Below are 17,477 nucleotides of genomic sequence, written 5' to 3'. Positions count from 1 at the left end.
CTGTCTAATCAATGTTTTAATCAAAGCATGATCTTCTGAAAACATTCTGGAATCCCCATTTTATGATTTTAAGATAATCATAAAATGGGTGAGGGTCACCTTATATTAAAATAAAAAAACATGCATGTCGTGATTGTTTAATCTGTTGGATTTCCCTCACTCTACTACTCCTACTAAACCAAGTATTAGAATAAGATTTTATTTTAATGCAACTGTGTCAGAGTAGTCTAGCTCACTACTAATGACACACACACACACTCAGCAAAGGTCATCTTTCTGTCTGAATAAACAGGCTTTCTCATATCCAGAGCAAAATGTCAAACATTTCCAAGGTTCAACTTCTGACTTATCCATTCATTGTCTTTCCTTCATTATCCTTGAAGGATCACAACAGTGGTGTTGGGAGGGTTTGGTGCCTCTTCTGAATCATGGGTACTTCCATTTTGAATTTGACCTTTTGCCATTAGTGCCGTATAAAACAGCAAAAAGAAAAACAAATAGATAAATAATTAAATGAATGTACAAGATACAACGACTTGAAATGCAACAAAGTCCTTCCCTGCCATCCTCCAAATAGCAATCACAATTTACTCAGAAGAGAGATGGCGGTTGGATCAAGGATTGCTTGAACCAGTTGGTTTTGCAACACATTGGCTCTGTAACGTCTTCCTGACGTTATTAGTCACCAAACAGAACATGAAACGGATCCATCAAGATCTTTCTTGCCTGTCTAATTACTGCAGCGTCATTGACAGACTGCAGTGGAAGAGGTTGAGAATTTGTCCTACTTATTTTCATCCAGGTTTTCACTACGCCAGCAGGTCTAGATTTGGACTTCAAGGTAAGCGAGCCAAACCAAGCCCCTGCCATATTTAATTAAACTCCCGAAAACAGCATCATAGAAAGTCAGCATGATCTTAGCTTGGACTCCAAACAACCCAAGTCTCTGCAGGAAATGAAGTATTTGAGCTAATTTAGAGCAGAGATAATAAACATGATCCCTCCAGCTCAAAGTATTGGACGTAATGATGCCAAGAAATTTAAAGATGAGCACTTTTTCAATAATATTTCCACTGAACATCTCATGACCAAGATGAGATCCCTTAATTTTGCTGGAGTTCAACATAAGACCTTTATCTTCACACCAGGTTTCAAAATGAGCAATTTCCCTATGATATTGAAATTATTTGACCATGTTATGTTCCAGTAAACGGAGAACATTTATTATCGATAGCTTAAAATCTGGAAATAACCAGATGGACTCGGTGGAATGGGAATTTTCTACAGCTTGCCAGACTTACTGTAAGTATGTTTGTTTGTTTTTCCTGCCAGGAAGCTGCATGCCTAAACCTGTCCAACTGTCTCCATACAAATGTTGACACAGTCAGTTTAAAGGCAAAAGACACAGCCATTTCTTGAGCATCTCAATAAATTGAAACATAATCAATATGTCGGCTTATTTCAGTGAAAGAAATAAAAAAGTGAAATTTGTGTGTTATGTAGCCTGATCACACGTTAGCAACTAGAGTCACAGTGTTTCTATTAAATTTTACCACTAGGGTTTATAGCTAACTGTTCAGCTAATGTGAATAAAACACAAGATAAATGAAAAGAAACACTATTTGCTCTAAATATTTGAATTAACTTTGCATCAGTGATTAGTAGTACGGAGATCAACTCTGCTGTTCAGAAAGCTCAGGTTGTTTTAATATTGTCCTCCACTTTGTCTGCATTGTTCAATCTGATGTCTTATCTTTCTCTCGACAATACTCCACAGATCGACCAATAAAACTCAGTTAAATCATGGCCATCAAATCAAGCACTTGTACATTCAGCAGTGTGAGCAGGTGCAGAGTCCTCCTGGAAAACGGAATCAATATTTTTATAAAGCTTATCAGCAGAAGGAAGAATGATGTATGGTACTCTAAAACGGCCTGGCAGATGGGCGCACCGACTAGACTTGATTCATCAGTGGAACAAAAGTGACATGGCTCCGTAAATGGCCACCGTTTGGATTCTGAATGTCTCCAGTCTTCTTCCAGACACTAATTCCCAACTGAAACGCAACATTTCTCGTCGTCTTTTGTTTTCCTTTGAAAATAGAAATTTTGATCTCTGATATTTTCCGCTTTATTACAAGTAAGATCCTGTTGGTGCTGCCTCTGGTTTAGGATTTGCTCAGCACAAGGATGTATCATAGGTGATTGTTTATTAGTCTCAAGTCTTAATTTTCTGAGAAAACTGAAATTCGGGCTCAACGTTTGGACTGTGGGAGGAAGCCATAGTGCTCGGAAAGAACCCATGCATGCACAGGGAGAACATGCAAACTCCATACTGGTGCATGAGAGTAAATGCTGTTCACTTCAAACCGCTCTGGAATCCCTTCTGGTATATTTGGAAATATCAAAGACTAGCATGTAAAATGTCTGCAATCTCTTCAGAATTTCATGAATAATAAGGATAGCATAATTAAGTTTTTTTTTAAAAAAAAGGAAGTAAATGTTTGACATGTTTCATTGTAATTATCAGTTCTTTTAGTATTACATGATTCAACTGGGCTTATACACTCAATGTAAGAGCTTCAGATTTATTAACAATTTTGCATTTCTTTATAAAACATAATAAAATGAATTATATACACATAATTAAAACAGAACAGAAAAGTAACAATATTTAAAAACAAAAAATCCACAATTGCATTACAAAGAGGCATTAAAAGGAAGACAAGTGTTTGGAAATCACAGGGTGGTTACTCTTCAAAGTTCATTGAGTTTATTTTACCTCAAGTAACATTTTCTAAATGTTAAAACATTTTCAATGTGTTTATAGGACCATAAATTATTATTATAATATAATAATTAAGCAATCTATCACCAAATGTTACCTCCTGCTTTTATTGTTTAACTCTTCTGTTTTTTCTGCTTACAGCCTGATGAGGAGCATAAAGTTCCCTCCTGAGTAGGGAAAGTAGGAGTTTGTGCAACACTATGTGACCTACTACACATCATCATTATTTCCATCAAATCAGGAAGTTTCACTGTGGGGTCCAGGTATTGCATTTTGGTCTGTGTACTGTGATAAAAAAAATAAATAAATAAAAAATCTTTCTCGTTATCTATTAATCAGATGCACTTGAAAAATGCACCAGTCCAATGCGCATGATGATTTTACAAGCTGCAGTGTTAAATAGTTTATTTTGGAGAAACTGAAGGGATGTAACGTAAAAATAAGACATTATGGCTGAACTGGAGCATTTCATTTTTCAAAAAGGCAAACAGTTTTTAATCGAAACAGCATTAATCAGTCAGATTTAAGGCTGCTGAGTCAATGGTAAAAAAAAATAAATTTAAAAACAAATAAAAAAACAAAAAAACAACAAGCAACATGGAAGTTACTCATTATGGCTAAAGTGCTGGGCCGTTTATTGTAAGGCGTCACCAAAACCATAGTAATGGCAGTGCTCAGTGATATAAGAAATTAAAGTTTGTAGCACATTTCTAAATAAATATCCAGAGCTGAAAAAAAGTTGTGACAAGAAAAAAAAACATATTTCTTTAATCCACACTCTAAAGTTGCATTCGGTATGGGGGCTGACTTGGGTACGGCGCTGTAGCTTTAGCCGTCGCCTCCAGCGTCACCAGCGTCTACTCCCCGGTTCGTCCAGCTGTGGTCCACCGCTCTGCCCTGGCTCTCCTGCTGCTCAGCATACTGGTTTAACAGAGCCTCCACCTCCTGCTGGTCATTGAACGGACTGGGACGGAAACTGGACTGGAGCCAAGCTCGGTACTGGAGACATAAGAAGAAGAAGCAAGCAATGAAGACCCTCATTACCCTAAAATAATTATGTGGTGAGCCATGCTCAGGAAAAATAAATAACAAATAAAACATTTTTATTGTATTTCTCAAAGGTGAAAAACAACACAACATGAAAATGTCATGACTTTTTAAATCACAAATCCACCAAGCATTCAAATTATACACCAACACTACATGTAATACATACAACCCGCCTTAACATCCAACTGGCCACAAACGGTTGGCTGTACAATCATATTTAATAAATATATCTCCTGATGAGTCTCGTTTGTCAAAAGCACCTTTTGAAAATAACCTGTAAGCAGGTATACAAACGCTTTTCATTAAGCTCACATTTCTGCTTTTAAAAATTGTTTTTTTATGGATGGGATGTAATATTAAAATATTAAAGAAAGCAGAAAAATCATCCACGGTTGAGAAATGCCAATGTTGCCACCTTGTTTTATGCATTCTAAAAATCAGTTTGGATGCGTCTTTGGGATCATTGTTCTGTTGGAACAATTGTTTCCATGTTTCAAACATCTGAGCTGAATAGATATCTCATATAACAGATAATAAATAACCAAATAATGTAACTTCTTAGTGAAATTGTGGTAGAACATGAATTCTGTTAACAGAGTGAAAATAAAAAATGAAAGGATTGTAATCTGGTTTCATTTTTTTATTCTTAATGTTACTGTCCAGCTTACATGGCTTTGGATTTAATTACATATCTGAGCCTTTCTTTAAAAAGTTTCTTTAGCATCAAGAAAAGTTAAAATGATAGTCAGGATTTATCCACTAACTTGTGCCATAACATATTCTTTGAAGAATAAATTGAAGTGAAAGTCATTGTGAAAGTAATACATTCATCTTCCTTAAATTAGTATTCTCACATTCATCCAAAGAGCCAAACATCACAGCACTGACTCATTACACTAACCCAGCTGTAAGAGAGATTCATTTAAAGAAGATGAAACCAGAGTAAAGATAACATCAAAAGAAACTAGCAAAATGTTAATGTGTCATCTTGAAATATTTTAGAACTCCACAAAAGCCACAAAGTATAATCAGGATAAGTCACATCTGTTTAAAATGATACAACTCAGGCCCAGCAGCTTCTGAACAAAAACGGGAGCATATTGATAAATATGCGCCTATATATTATTTTATAGTTCTCCAGAGTTAAATGTAAACAATGTTTATTTAAAATAATAATAAAGATTCTGGGCATTCAACTCTGAATCTGTTTAAATTGTATCCAAGCCTTACGATCAGAAGATTTCACAGATAATAAAATATTAAAGCTTAAATTGATGGGCTGGCTTTCAGAGTGTGCTAATGGACCGCCGCTTTAGTGGCTTCTGGCTTAGTAGCCGTTTTTCAAAATCTACAACTGTTACACATGTCAAATAAGGAAGAAAGTCTCCCAGGCTAAATGCTGATTCTGTAAAACATGTTTGTTGATTTTGATTAATGACCTTTTTTCTTGTTTGGAGAAAAGTCTATCAATCAGTTTGAGGGATTTCTTTGACATTTAGGCCCAATTTAGGAACCACAAGTCCAGCTTAACTTGAATTGAAAGTTCTCTAGAGACCAAATAGGTGGTAAAATGTTTCTTTTTTTTATTGAAAAATCAATGTGCAATGAGAAATCATAAGAGAAAGCATTTTCATATAAAGCGATTCAAAAACACAACAACATTATCTTTCTGTTTAGAAAGGGACAGAAAAAAAAAGGAAAATTGAATATTTTTCCATTAATTTTCCTTTTTCCTCAACCATATAGAGCTGGAAAATTACCATATAGAAGTAACTTAAATACTTTTCCAGACATTTCAAAACTCCATTGTTAGGCGCTAACCATTCATTTCAAATAAAATAGTTAATAAAACTGTTTGACATTTAACAAACCTTTTAAAATGTCTGTTAACCCTTCAAAATGTTTTAATCATTACACAATGATCCAGTTCAAAGGTAGGGATTAGTTAAACTGTAATGATCTGATAACTTTATCAACCTTCAAGGTTGCTCAGGTCTGCGGGATCTTTGACACTTTACTTTCTCTGTTACACACGTGGGAAAATCATAGATGCAGAAAACACATTTCCTCTTAAATCCTAGAAATCACTGCAACGTTTTCAAACAATGAGCAGGTTTTTATTTTTTTTATTTTATTTTTTTGAAGTCATGCTATGTTGCAAGATGCTGACAATAATGCTTAACACGTGATGAGCAGTACCCAGGCTAATGCAATCCAAGCAAACCCCCTGCAGTTCCCCTTCTCACACGGCGCGGTCATGGATTCACACACTCTGCGTGTCTTCTGCAACAGATACAGGCTGAGGAGAGCCAGCCGCTGCAAGCTCAAGTCGGACGTGATCGATTCAGTACGGATCATATCCTTCAGATGAATTAAAGAAAATTTATTGAAAGGACCAAACTGTACACCAGTAATATTTGAATCCGGCACTTAAATTTACTTGCAATTTTCCTGGACTTTGACTTGGGTTTTTCTGCCTTGAAAAATGTCAAAGCCAGATCAGATGTGCAGTGCCTTACTTAAGTATTCACACCCCCAAATCTCTTCATTCTACTGGTAATTAGGAGACGGAGCAACATAAAGCACTGTCGAATTGTAAAGTGAAATGAAAATCACACGAGTTTTCAACATTTTCTACAAATAAAAGCCTGAAAAGGATGGCATTGAGCTGCTTGAGTCAATAATTAGTAGAAACACCATTACCTTGTCTCCACTATTTTCATTTTTCTACTCGGCAAAATAGCTTAACCTCAGTCAGACTGAATGAAGAGCATCAGCAAACATCAATTTTCAGAGCAGAAGATTAGCGTTTAGTATTGTTTATATTATTGTAATTTTATGACTTTCTACAGTTATTATTAGAGTAGATGGGGATTTCAAATGCATGTTTTATGATAACAGACTGTTTTATTAACTTATCCGCTCTGGGACAACAGATGGAAACTAGCTTAAGCTAAGTCTGGTAAAACATCTTTTAGTCACTTTGCAAATCGACTCTGTTTTAAATTAACTAATAAATGTTACTTTTTAAGTATTTCCACAGATTTCCACTTGGATTTAGGTTTGCACTTTATCTAAACCATTCCACTGTAGTTCTGGCCTTTATGCACAACAGCATTTTTACTCTGACAAGCTTCCCTTTCCTTTCCTTTCAGAAGAAAGGCTTTCCCACAGCATGACGTTGCTACCACCATGTTCCACGGTGGCGATGTTGGTTTCAGTTGGATGTGCTGTGTCAGTTTTCCACCACACAAAGTGATTTTCCAGCGAGTCAATAATTTTGATCTCATCTGACCAGAGCACATTCTTTCACACGGTTGGTGTGATCCCTGCTCCAAACAGAACTGCTACTTCGTTTAAAGTAAAATCTAGATTGTCGTCTGCAGCTCCTCCAGAGACACCGTGGCCTTCTTGGATGCTTCTCTGAATAAAACTCTCCATGGTCGCCTCCTGTCATGTTAGGTGGACAGTTGTGTCCGTTTCCATTTTCAGATGATGGAGTGAACAGAGTTTTGTAAGTTGTTCACATCATAATATATGGCTTTATTACCGAAAAGTTCATTTGTTTCCCTAAATCATTTCACTAAGTGAAACACATTAAATTCATACAGACTGATGATTTCAAGACTTTATGAGGATTTTTCTGGATGCAGCTGAAGAAAGCAAGAATATGACCAATTAAAAAGAATTACACAGAAAGGTGAAGCTAATGAGAACCTCTGCTTGATACCTACATGTTGTAATTTGTTGAATATGACTGTAAAATGACTTAATTCAGACACAGAGGTGTATACTGTTGTTTTGTCTTGAAAATGTAGTGAAACAGAAATGCGATCTATAAATATCCCAGAGTTCTTCAAATTTCAGATTTTAGTTTTACTTTGTTTTTGGTACGAAGAATTTTTGATAAGAATGCTTTGAAATTTCTACATTTCTAATGCTTTGCAAAAGTGTTCCAATCCCTTAAACATTTTCATGTTTTCACATTACAAACAAAAATCTCATATTTTTGGGATGTTGGGAGATAGACCATTATAGACCCCCGACTGTTGTGAACTGCAACAGTCGCGTTTTCATTTTTGGTTTTTTTTGTTGTTTGGTTTTTTTTTACCAAGAAAAATCTAAAAAGTGTGTCATGCATATAAAGTAAAGCTGAGAAGCAGAGTTAAGTTATATTTGAATTTATTGAACTGGTTTGCATTTATAACCTCTAGTCTTTACAGGGTAACCAATCACAGTTACTCGTTGTCCTCTGCAGGGGACAGAAATTAACCCACTTTGGGAGACAGCTCAAAGTGTGTGTGAGATGGCTGCGATTAACAGTTGACAGGTTAACCACAGTCTGCATGTGATGGCTGCATCTGTCACATCCTGTCCCGGCCTCAGTACTGAATCACAATTAACACCTGAAACTATTTACAGAGCGCTGAATTACTGCAGTTCTTAAGACGGTGAAAACATCTTAACTAAAGAACCGCATTGGGTTTAGTTTCAACATTTAAAACCACCAAAGCGTTTGCCTCTCTCTGCTTTTGGGTTCGTCAGGTTTACCTCTGAGACGCGTGTGTTCTGGTACTCCTGCAGCTGCTCCTGGAAGCCGTAGTTTGGGCCGACAAACGAGCGAACAGCCTTCACTGCAGTCAGACATTCCTCCCAGCTGTAGTGGGTGACGGTCATCAGGTAGGCCACCACCATGGTGGTGCTGCGCGACACACCTGCAAGACTACAGCAAGACAGGAACTGCGTAACTCAGCAACCAGCATTATGTCACAGAGTTTCACTGATGCATTTGCACTGGAATGATGATACAACAAACTACTTTCACTGCTTAAAAAGAAAGAAAGAAAAAAAAAAGCGGGGTGCATATGTCTGCATTCTTTATCACATTCAGACTGGCACAAAGTTATACATACAGACTATTCACATAATCATTAGTACCTGGTTAAAAATCCCTCAGCAAGTTGCAGCTCTTTTTTGTGGACTAAGAGCTAAATCTTTCCCTCTCCATTTAGCATTTCCATTTAGTTTATTTATCGAGCCATTGCATATTATTGAATATTTTAATGAAAACCTACTACATTGTAGATGAAGCTGTTGCAACAATTATATTAAACAACTTCCATAGCAACAACTCACAAAAAGTCCCCTCTCAAGCTTCTTAACGCCAAATACAGATTTCATTTATTTATAGAAATATTTAATAAAATCAGATCAACTCAGAGAAATAACCTCAGTTCCATTTCAGTTTTAGTTTCAATATTAAAGTCAAACTCAGTGTTTGGGGTGAGAGATGGAGGAATCTGAAAGCCAATGGGGTGTTTTCCACTCCATATGTTGGGATAAAGTAGGTTTCCATGGAGCTTCAGAAATGGCCCTAACATCAGCCTCATTGAGATGTTGTGGGCTCTTCTTAACAGCAGCAGTCTGAGCCAGGAATATTCAAATGAACTCTCCAAATGCAGCAGGATTTCTGCCAGATGCTTGTGTAGCAAAAACACCATGGCAAAAAATGTTGACGCCCCATTAAAAAGGCCAACATGCCTATTTTGACAGCATGTAAACTTCAGACCCAAAGAGCAAGACACTTGTTGACAATGCTTTAATCTGGAAAGAGATTTCCCTCATACCCCTTATTTAGAGAGCAGACTTGACCCACTGAGCTGCCATGAGGAAACTGCTCAAATCTTAAAAACCTACCAGTGAACCAAACAGGCTCCACCGTTGAGGCGACACTGGTGGATGAAGCCGATACACTCTTTGAAATGCTGCAGTCTGGAAACGGAACACAAGAAAAATGTTGACAAGAAGAAAAATAGGAAATGTGCAACATGCAATAATGTCTAAAGCAAAAAGCCGAATATAGTCACTCGTAAATTAAGGGAGAGGAGCATCTTGTTTGTCAGCGATGCAGGTAGTGGAGCTAAAAATGGGTTACGCTAAATGGGATCTGAGAAAAGACACCTTGAACTGAAACCCCCTGTAAAGGCCAGAGCGATGCGGGTCCAATTTGTTTCAGAAATTATGATGATGTCCTGACTATGACACTTGAAACTACAAATGCACTCCGAGAGGTTTACAGCATAGCATGAGTCTGTTTGAATAGATTTCAGCCTTTTCTAAGAAACTGCTTATCTGGAGTTTTTTTTTTTCTCTTTCTACTCTTCCACTCATGTCATGTGAGAAAAGCATTAGGTTGGCTCAAACAGAGAGTTTGTGGTAGACCAGGGCACAGACAGCAGGGATAGAGAAGGGAAGTAACCGTCTACCTTTTTCTTTATGTGCAAAATTACATCACTTTGAAATGAATACAACAAAATACAGCCCCTGGTGAAGTGACACCAGGACAGAGTCGGTGTAGCTGTGTGACAAATGGAATCTTGTGTATTCATTCTGAAAACAATGATATCCTTTAGCTTTTGCATAATCAAGAAGTGCGTGGCTGATAACGGTGTCTCTGGAGGAGCAGATGCTGGTTACTCAACAGCAGACTCGCTAACAGACTGGAGCTAAAATAGACTGACTGTCGCTTTTCGTTTTTTTTTTTTTTCCTCCTCCTTGAGATCCAAAGCCTTCTTTAAAACGTCTCCCTCAGCATTTCGCTCTGTTCGTCTAGCACAGAGGTTTCCGGCGGTACTTGTTCAATGTGCAGAAAACTAACTTGTGACAGAGAAGTTTGAGGTTTTAAGAAGACAGAAAAAGGGTAAAAACAGAGCTGGAGCAGATAGAAGTTGCTGTATGTTTGAAATGCATAACGAGCTTCTGCAAATCTGCGGTACATTTGGTATATGTTATGCTGATTTTTCCTTTTTTTATATACTAAATTACAATGATCTGCTTAGTTTTGGAACCAGTTTGGACTTGGGGACGACTTGTACAAATGCAAAGGCTGATGCAAATCAGTTGATGCCTTCATGGTCTGTGATTTCTATGCATTAAAACCAATGCCCATAAAAAACAAGATGAACTTCTGATACAGACTGTATTAGAAGAAGAAAATTCATAAAGAGTAGCTAATGCAGTGTAGCTGTCACTCTTAAACCAGATAAAATCAGCAGCCCAAGACACCATTCATGTTTCTGTCATGTACTGAACAAATAAGAAGGGCCATCAGGTCTGACCGTAGGGGCCCCTGTGTGATGGCAAGCAAGGCAAGACGGCGGTTGGCCTCACCCTCTCCTCTCCTCAGTCAGACCAGTGATTGTGACAGAGGGGGTTTATTATAAAGCCCTGGGTGGTCGAAGCAAACAGCCAGATGTCACTGGGAGGTTTCCTTCCTCTGCTGCCAGAGGGAAGGACGCCTGATTGCGACAGTGGAGGTCAGACATCCACACCCCACTCCACCACCACACCCCAACCTGGCCCAATCAAGAACAGCCAAACAGCCACAACAGTTAAATTCCCATTAAGAGTTTTACTCCAAGCGAGTTCCTCTTCAGAGCCCAGATAACTGAACCTGCTAACGCTGGAACTGAGGTTAAAACAGAGAGACTCTGTTGCTTTGAGATTCTTTTATTACCTAGCAAGATCAATGCTTCTCTACTGTCTTCGGGAATGTATTCAGTCACTCTTGACACGTCGGCTCTGCTGGCAGAAGCATCACTAACACCCTATAAATTACACAGCCCAGAGCTCTAAACAGAGAGCACTGAGTCGAGCAGTTCTCAACCTGATCTCAAAATCAGTTTGCACTGTAACAACGCAGACGGCTCATTAATGCCCCAACTACTGACCAAGACCAATGGTTTTTTTGTGTCCTCTCTTTGAGCACGGTGTTTAATTGTGAGTTAAAACAAACAGTGTCGTATGAAGTCACAGAGCTAATTGAAGGACATGTTACTGCTATGACTAAACGGCTGAGAGTGGAGGTGCAGCTCATGTCTCTGCAAACACTGGCTGCCGATGACACTTGAAAACACAGAAGTTCCCTCCAAAACACATAGAAGATATAACCTGCTGTGGTTGGTTTAACTGTTACTAGAAAAGCAGCGTTTTCCTCTCAGGCTCTACTTCTCTGGAACAGGATCATAGTTTGGGTCAAAGACGCCTCACACTCAATCCCTTTCTGTCTTATGTGTAGCTTATAACTTATAATTCTACCTGCTACAAATGCATTAATAATAAAAGGGATCCGGATCACCCATATCAAAAATGATGTATCCGGTAAATAATACTGACTCTTTCAATGGAGGATATATGTTCCGCCCGAACATTTGGCTGGAAAATCCAATGTAGGTTTTTTTTTAGCTCATTTGATCAATCATCTTGATACTCTTGAGTCTGTCAACAATATAGGCATTCCAGGAGTAACACAAAAATTGTAATACCTGTTTGGAATATTAAGAACTCAAGCTTGAAAAACTATCAAAAGAAGATGGTTCAATGTAAGAGAGAAAAAAAAAAGACACCATGCAAAGCACTCGCTAATTGTTTTTTGTTCGGTATACGCAGAAAATTTTAAATGAACCACATAAAGACTTTATCAACCAGTTTAGTAAATACTGAAAGCATTTCATTCAAAGTAAATAAAACTGCCTAATAACTTTAAAACCTATAGTTTTTTTTACATGTTAAATAGGGAATAGCTCAGTCCGTCTTTCTTGTACAAAACAGAAAACAAGCAGTTGCTTTCATTTCAGTTAGCTCACCAGCAGTGTGCAGCAACAGGCAACACTCTCATTAAATTGACTTTAATCCAAAGGAATGGTATGATAGAACTGTCAGATAATTACACCTCATCTTTCATATCTCTTTAAATCACATGACAAAGATGAACAAACTCATATGACATAATACCTTGTGGCATTACAAGCTGCAGAAGAAGCATATGCAAAACAAAGTTCCCCCTTGCAGCTGAAATAGAAATTAAAAGAACGAGTTAGTGCTTCCGAACCAATTACTATTTCAGTCACAAACATCTACATGTTTGTAGATGTTTGTGATGGCTGACGCCACCATTTATCAGAAACAGAAGGATTATCTATCTTTGATAAGGTTAGGAATTTGATCCTCGATTTTGCCACATGTTGTCATGCCCCGGATCGAGATGCTGGGTCTCCATCAAAGCAGTATGACAGGGTGAAAGTGTCCCCTAAGCAACATGAATATGAACGTAAATAAAAAGGTTGAAAATATTCAAGACAGCAGCTGTTCTTTATCAGAAGTGTAAAGTTCACACCCAGGTCAGACCATGAGATTCTCAGAGAAGTTGCAAACTGAAGACTTCCACCTGTGACAACACAGGCCTCCATCAGCATGTTGAAGTTAGAGAGAGAAGGAAGCTGACAGAGTGTGGTTACTTTAAAAAGGCTTCTGAGAGGAAGCCTGGTCTCTTTAAAATTAAACATTTTAATTCAAATTAGATTTGTAAAACTGCATCTAAATAAACCACAAACCTTTCGGGAAAAATAGCATTTTCTTTAGATAAACAACCACAAATTTTAGATGCCAGATAACAACCCAGAGTAACAAGGCTGGTGAAAACCAGGTGAAAACCAACCTTGTTACACTAAACAAAAACATCCCAGATTAACTGTAAGGTATGGTACTGGAGAGCTCATGGTAAGGAAGTGACCATTTCGTGCAAAAAAATGTGAAAACATCCGTTCAAAAGATGATGGTCAGCTCAATCTTTGCAAAAACAGTAGAGTGTAGAATATGAGAGACTGATAAGTTATTAAGTCACCTTTTATTCCTTGTTTATGTTAAATAAAAAAAAAAAGAGGTACAGTAATACGTTATCTTCATCTCAAGTTCCCATTTAGATGAAGATGTTTCTTCCTCCAAAATTTCATAATACGCTAAACTTGAGAACTTACTATAAATAAAGCTGATTTGAGCTAAATTTAATAAAACAGAAAAAAACTTTCACTAAAAATATGAAGATTAATAGTAATGAACTATTAGCAATGAGGTGGATCAACTTTTCTTTAATTCTTACACTAGCATTATTAACCAAGACAGTCTTAAGTCTTGGTTACAAAACAAAAACAACAAGCACTAATAACTGTACAAATAACCCCACTTGTTTACTCACAGGTTCTGACTGGAAGCATCAGCCGCATGAATACAAAGGTACGTGATGTCCTGTAAAACAAGGAATAAAAGCAGTCAACTGCAGAATTCAGATTGTGATTAAAGCTGGCTTTAAATCTTTGTTTAATGTGGTGTAAGTTATTTATCACGAGCTTTGCATTTTTAGTTAAACTAAACCTCCGTAAACACACTGAATTTACACTTTAGTTGACGCCACAAACTCTTTTACATGAATCAAAGGTCACTAGCTCCCCCTGCTGGTTGACAGGCTGAACTACACTTACTAAAGAGACCGAAGCCTTTAGAAAAATCACCAGATAAAATTTTCCACAGGAAGCACTGGTTTGATGCATTGAAAACACACCACGCAACAGCCAAAAATACCTCCCAGGCTGGTTTCTTCACTAACCTCATACACTGGCTTAGCGTTGTTGTATACTGAAAGGATGTGGGTGATTCCGTTTTTGGACAGACCTTCTCTGTTTTCCGAATCTGCAAAAGGAAAAACAAGAAACACATCAGTCAAACAGATGCTCAACTTGTGTTTACATGTTGTGAGCTCAACACTAAGTTCTACTTTCAGAAACAAAATGTGCAGACAGGCTGAGAATATTCACAAAAAAGTAGAGCATTAAATGGATTGAATTTTATTGTTAGATGATAGCTATCATCTAACAATAACCTCAGCTAACTCCGAGTCTGAAAAAAGGATTTCTTCAGAGAAATCTTGCAGCAAAATTTTTTTTTTAAATCCTGTATAGATATGTCTGGTGTGCAAAGAGGCTGGTTCCACACAGCTTCCCTTTCTTTGTGACGTCTGGATCAAAATCCAGAACTCCATTCACAGGCAATAAGATACTAAGACAGTGGTTATGATTCTTCTGTTAGCCTCTAGAATAAATATCATTAAAGAGTAAAGACAAAAGAAAATCAGTGTGTGGTGGCTCTTTTTTTTTTTTTTTGAAATAAATGCAACTGAAGTTTGGTACACAAACTGCTCCAGAGCTGGATTAGATTAGGTCAGTATACACATTGATGGCTGATACTGTAATGTTGCTGTCATAATACAGCCAGATTAAAATAGTCACTTTTGTAACACTGAGAACTCAACCTTTTATTGTCAGTGTCTATCAGATTACAAACAGAATTGTAGTGTTTTTATTTTTATCCAAATCAGACAATCACCTTCTTACTTGATAAATGCTCAGAAATAATTTTAGTTCCTCAGTTTGCACTCGAACTGTAGACTTTGCTGTCTGTGCCTTCCATTTGGATAGGCACTGTCTTTTGCCTTGATACCAAAGTTCTGCATCTCAAACATTCTTCACTTTTTGGCAACATTCAGCTTCATTCACAACTGCTGTTTTGTTTATTCTTCAATAAAATGAACAGAACTACTGTGAACTTCCCACCCAAACACAACTGTAAAGGACAGGTTGTAAAAATGAAGATGCATACTTCTGGGTTAATATTTTACACGAAATAAACATAGCTTTGAGCAATGGTGCTAAAGGTTCAAATTGAGACTGAGGTGAGAACAGGTTCTTTGCAATAGTTAGTCCTATGATCACTTGATCCTGTCGGCTGGACTAATTTTAGATGTGATGCCACTGCAATCGGGTGGAGGAGCTAAAATTAGTGGAAATGCAAATGCCAGCTTAGCTGGGCTGTGGGTGTGCACCTAGCCAAACCGGCTATCATAACACTCACATGATTACTGATTCCTATTGCAAACTCATCAGCAGCTCTTTCTACGTGATACTTATCCTTTCAATGAAACACAAACAGAAATCAGTTTGTAAAAGCGGCCAAAAAAAAGATGTCAGCTTGATGCAGCTTAACTGTTGGTTTGTTCTGTGCTACTAACCACAAAGAGCATACAATTTACTAGTGCTTTTAAATGTGGAAGTACACTCCAAATTACACCGACATGAAACTAAATACTTGAAAAAGGATTCAATGGAAGACTCTCTGTGTTGCATCAATCTATAAGAAACAATCCTAAATAGGCTATGCTAACAGTTATCCAACGCAAATATGCTGACTGAAAGTCTAACATGGTCTGTCTGTTCTTTATGCTTAAACTTAACGCGTTAACATATTTTGAAACATGTTTGTCTTACCTCTTATGTTGCCCAGGTACAGTCCATCAACAACCTGTGAAGCAACAGACACAGACATCTTGCATTACAATCACTCATTCATCCATTCCAACTCAGAGACCAGAACTCTGCTCGTTCCAGGTCAGGCAAGGCTGGATTTAAGGCTTAAGAACTTAGCAATGTCCTCACAACCATACAAGGCTTGGAGCGGCCATGCAGGACAAAGTGATGAGCGGCACCAGAGTGCTGCTTCTGGACCACAAAGGTCATCACTGCCTCAGAAAAAGGGGAATCCCAATATTAATAAACATTAATATCCTCTCAGCAGTGAAGATGGGGTTTTTTTCCCACTGTGTGTCATTAAATAAAACATTATCATCTCCTCAAATGTAGCTAAACTTCCTAATAACAGGATTTCAAGAAGTGAATGTATTTTCCAAGAGTGATGGGAGATATATTATTTATTTATCTTTTTTTTTTTTTAATCTAAAGAATTTATAAGAGTAACTGCAACAGCGCCCCCTACCTAGCGAGCTGAGCCTTGCTATAGTCATTTAGTTAGCATTTACCAAATGCATTTTGATCACAAATGAGTTTCAGTAATGATTCATGCTAAGAGGTAATACGCATTGACATTAGAAATCATTAAAGAATCTCCAAAGTACCAGAGAAGCCTACTCCATATCTAACTTGCATTTCCTTGGAGGTCTAAGTCGATAGACAATCAGCTCAGTCTGACGGACAGTGACTTGTCAGACTATCTGGATAGAACAGGAAGGCTTTTCACAGCTACATTAGAGGGACCACAAACAGCATGACTCCTGAGTAGTGAAGCAAAAGCACGACTGACCTTATTCATTCCATTCCCCATGATGTCGCTGGACCTGTTTACGGTGAGCTACACCAGTTCGGAAACCTGGAAAAGCTGCGCTATGTCAGCATGGACCTGCAGTGCAAACCGTAACACTGGAGTGTGTTAGTCCTGGCTCATAAAGCAGAGAATTGCCGACACCTATTGTACATGATAACCCACAGGTTCAGCAGATTATATTTCTATGAACATCTGGGATCACCGTTGCCTTGACCTCGCCTCCGCTGAGCAGCAGTTCCGTCATGCTTTACCGTCTTCCGGATTGTTTTGACGTGAAACAACTGTTCATCCGGGAAGTGGCATCACAGCATGCTGCAGTCAACTCAGACGCTGCTTGTGGCAGGCCGTTGTAATACATATTAGAAATTACAATAAATCTTTTGTCGTTGTTCCAAACATTAATAATGGCATTCCAGCTACTTAATGGTAATTCAATATACAGTAATTAATGTTCCACAAAAAAATATATTTGAAACCTTCAGTGCATTTTAAGCAACCGCGCATAATGCAAACGCACAAGAAAAATAATTCGAAGGCTGTAGAAACCATTAAAAAGTCAATTTAATCTTCATATAATTATCTGTTCAATTTACAATGGATAATGACTTCATCTACCAGAAAGTCTTACCGTTCCA

General features: G+C 37.7%; 1 protein-coding gene across 2 annotated transcripts; it reads right to left on the bottom strand.

The window, feature by feature from the left end:
• Positions 1-3,058: 3,058 nt before the first annotated feature.
• Positions 3,059-17,168, bottom strand: dusp22a (dual specificity phosphatase 22a). 2 transcript variants are annotated; one of them, XM_044137451.1, is made up of 7 exons: positions 16,822-17,168; positions 15,993-16,026; positions 14,279-14,361; positions 13,871-13,920; positions 9,535-9,609; positions 8,389-8,560; positions 3,059-3,786 (listed from the first exon to the last, which is right to left on the bottom strand). In XM_044137451.1, exons 1-7 carry the CDS (start codon positions 16,840-16,842, stop codon positions 3,616-3,618), a joined length of 606 nt encoding a protein of 201 aa, XP_043993386.1. In that variant the 5' UTR covers positions 16,843-17,168; the 3' UTR covers positions 3,059-3,615. The 2 variants fall into 2 exon arrangements, with proteins under 2 accessions (XP_043993386.1, XP_043993396.1); XM_044137461.1 differs by lacking the exon at positions 9,535-9,609 and having other exon boundaries at positions 16,822-17,167.
• Positions 17,169-17,477: the final 309 nt, after the last annotated feature.

This window comes from Gambusia affinis, linkage group LG02, assembly GCF_019740435.1.
Source record: "Gambusia affinis linkage group LG02, SWU_Gaff_1.0, whole genome shotgun sequence".
In the NCBI taxonomy this organism is placed as follows: Eukaryota; Metazoa; Chordata; class Actinopteri; order Cyprinodontiformes; family Poeciliidae; genus Gambusia; species Gambusia affinis.
The sequence above is the reverse complement of the archived record's forward strand: the minus strand, read 5'-3'. Positions and strand labels throughout refer to the sequence as shown.

What these genes read in the sequence shown, in the direction of transcription:
- dusp22a (XM_044137451.1), bottom strand. Translation starts at nt 16,842, where the DNA reads ATGGGGAATGGAATGAATAAG. An exon ending in GTACCTGGGCAACATAAGAG is followed by an intron (nt 14,362 to 15,992) that starts GTAAGACAAACA and finishes TTCCTTTTGCAG; the next exon opens with ATTCGGAAAACAGAGAAGGT. An exon ending in AGAACACACGCGTCTCAGAG is followed by an intron (nt 3,787 to 8,388) that starts GTAAACCTGACG and finishes TTATGTCTCCAG; the next exon opens with TACCGAGCTTGGCTCCAGTC.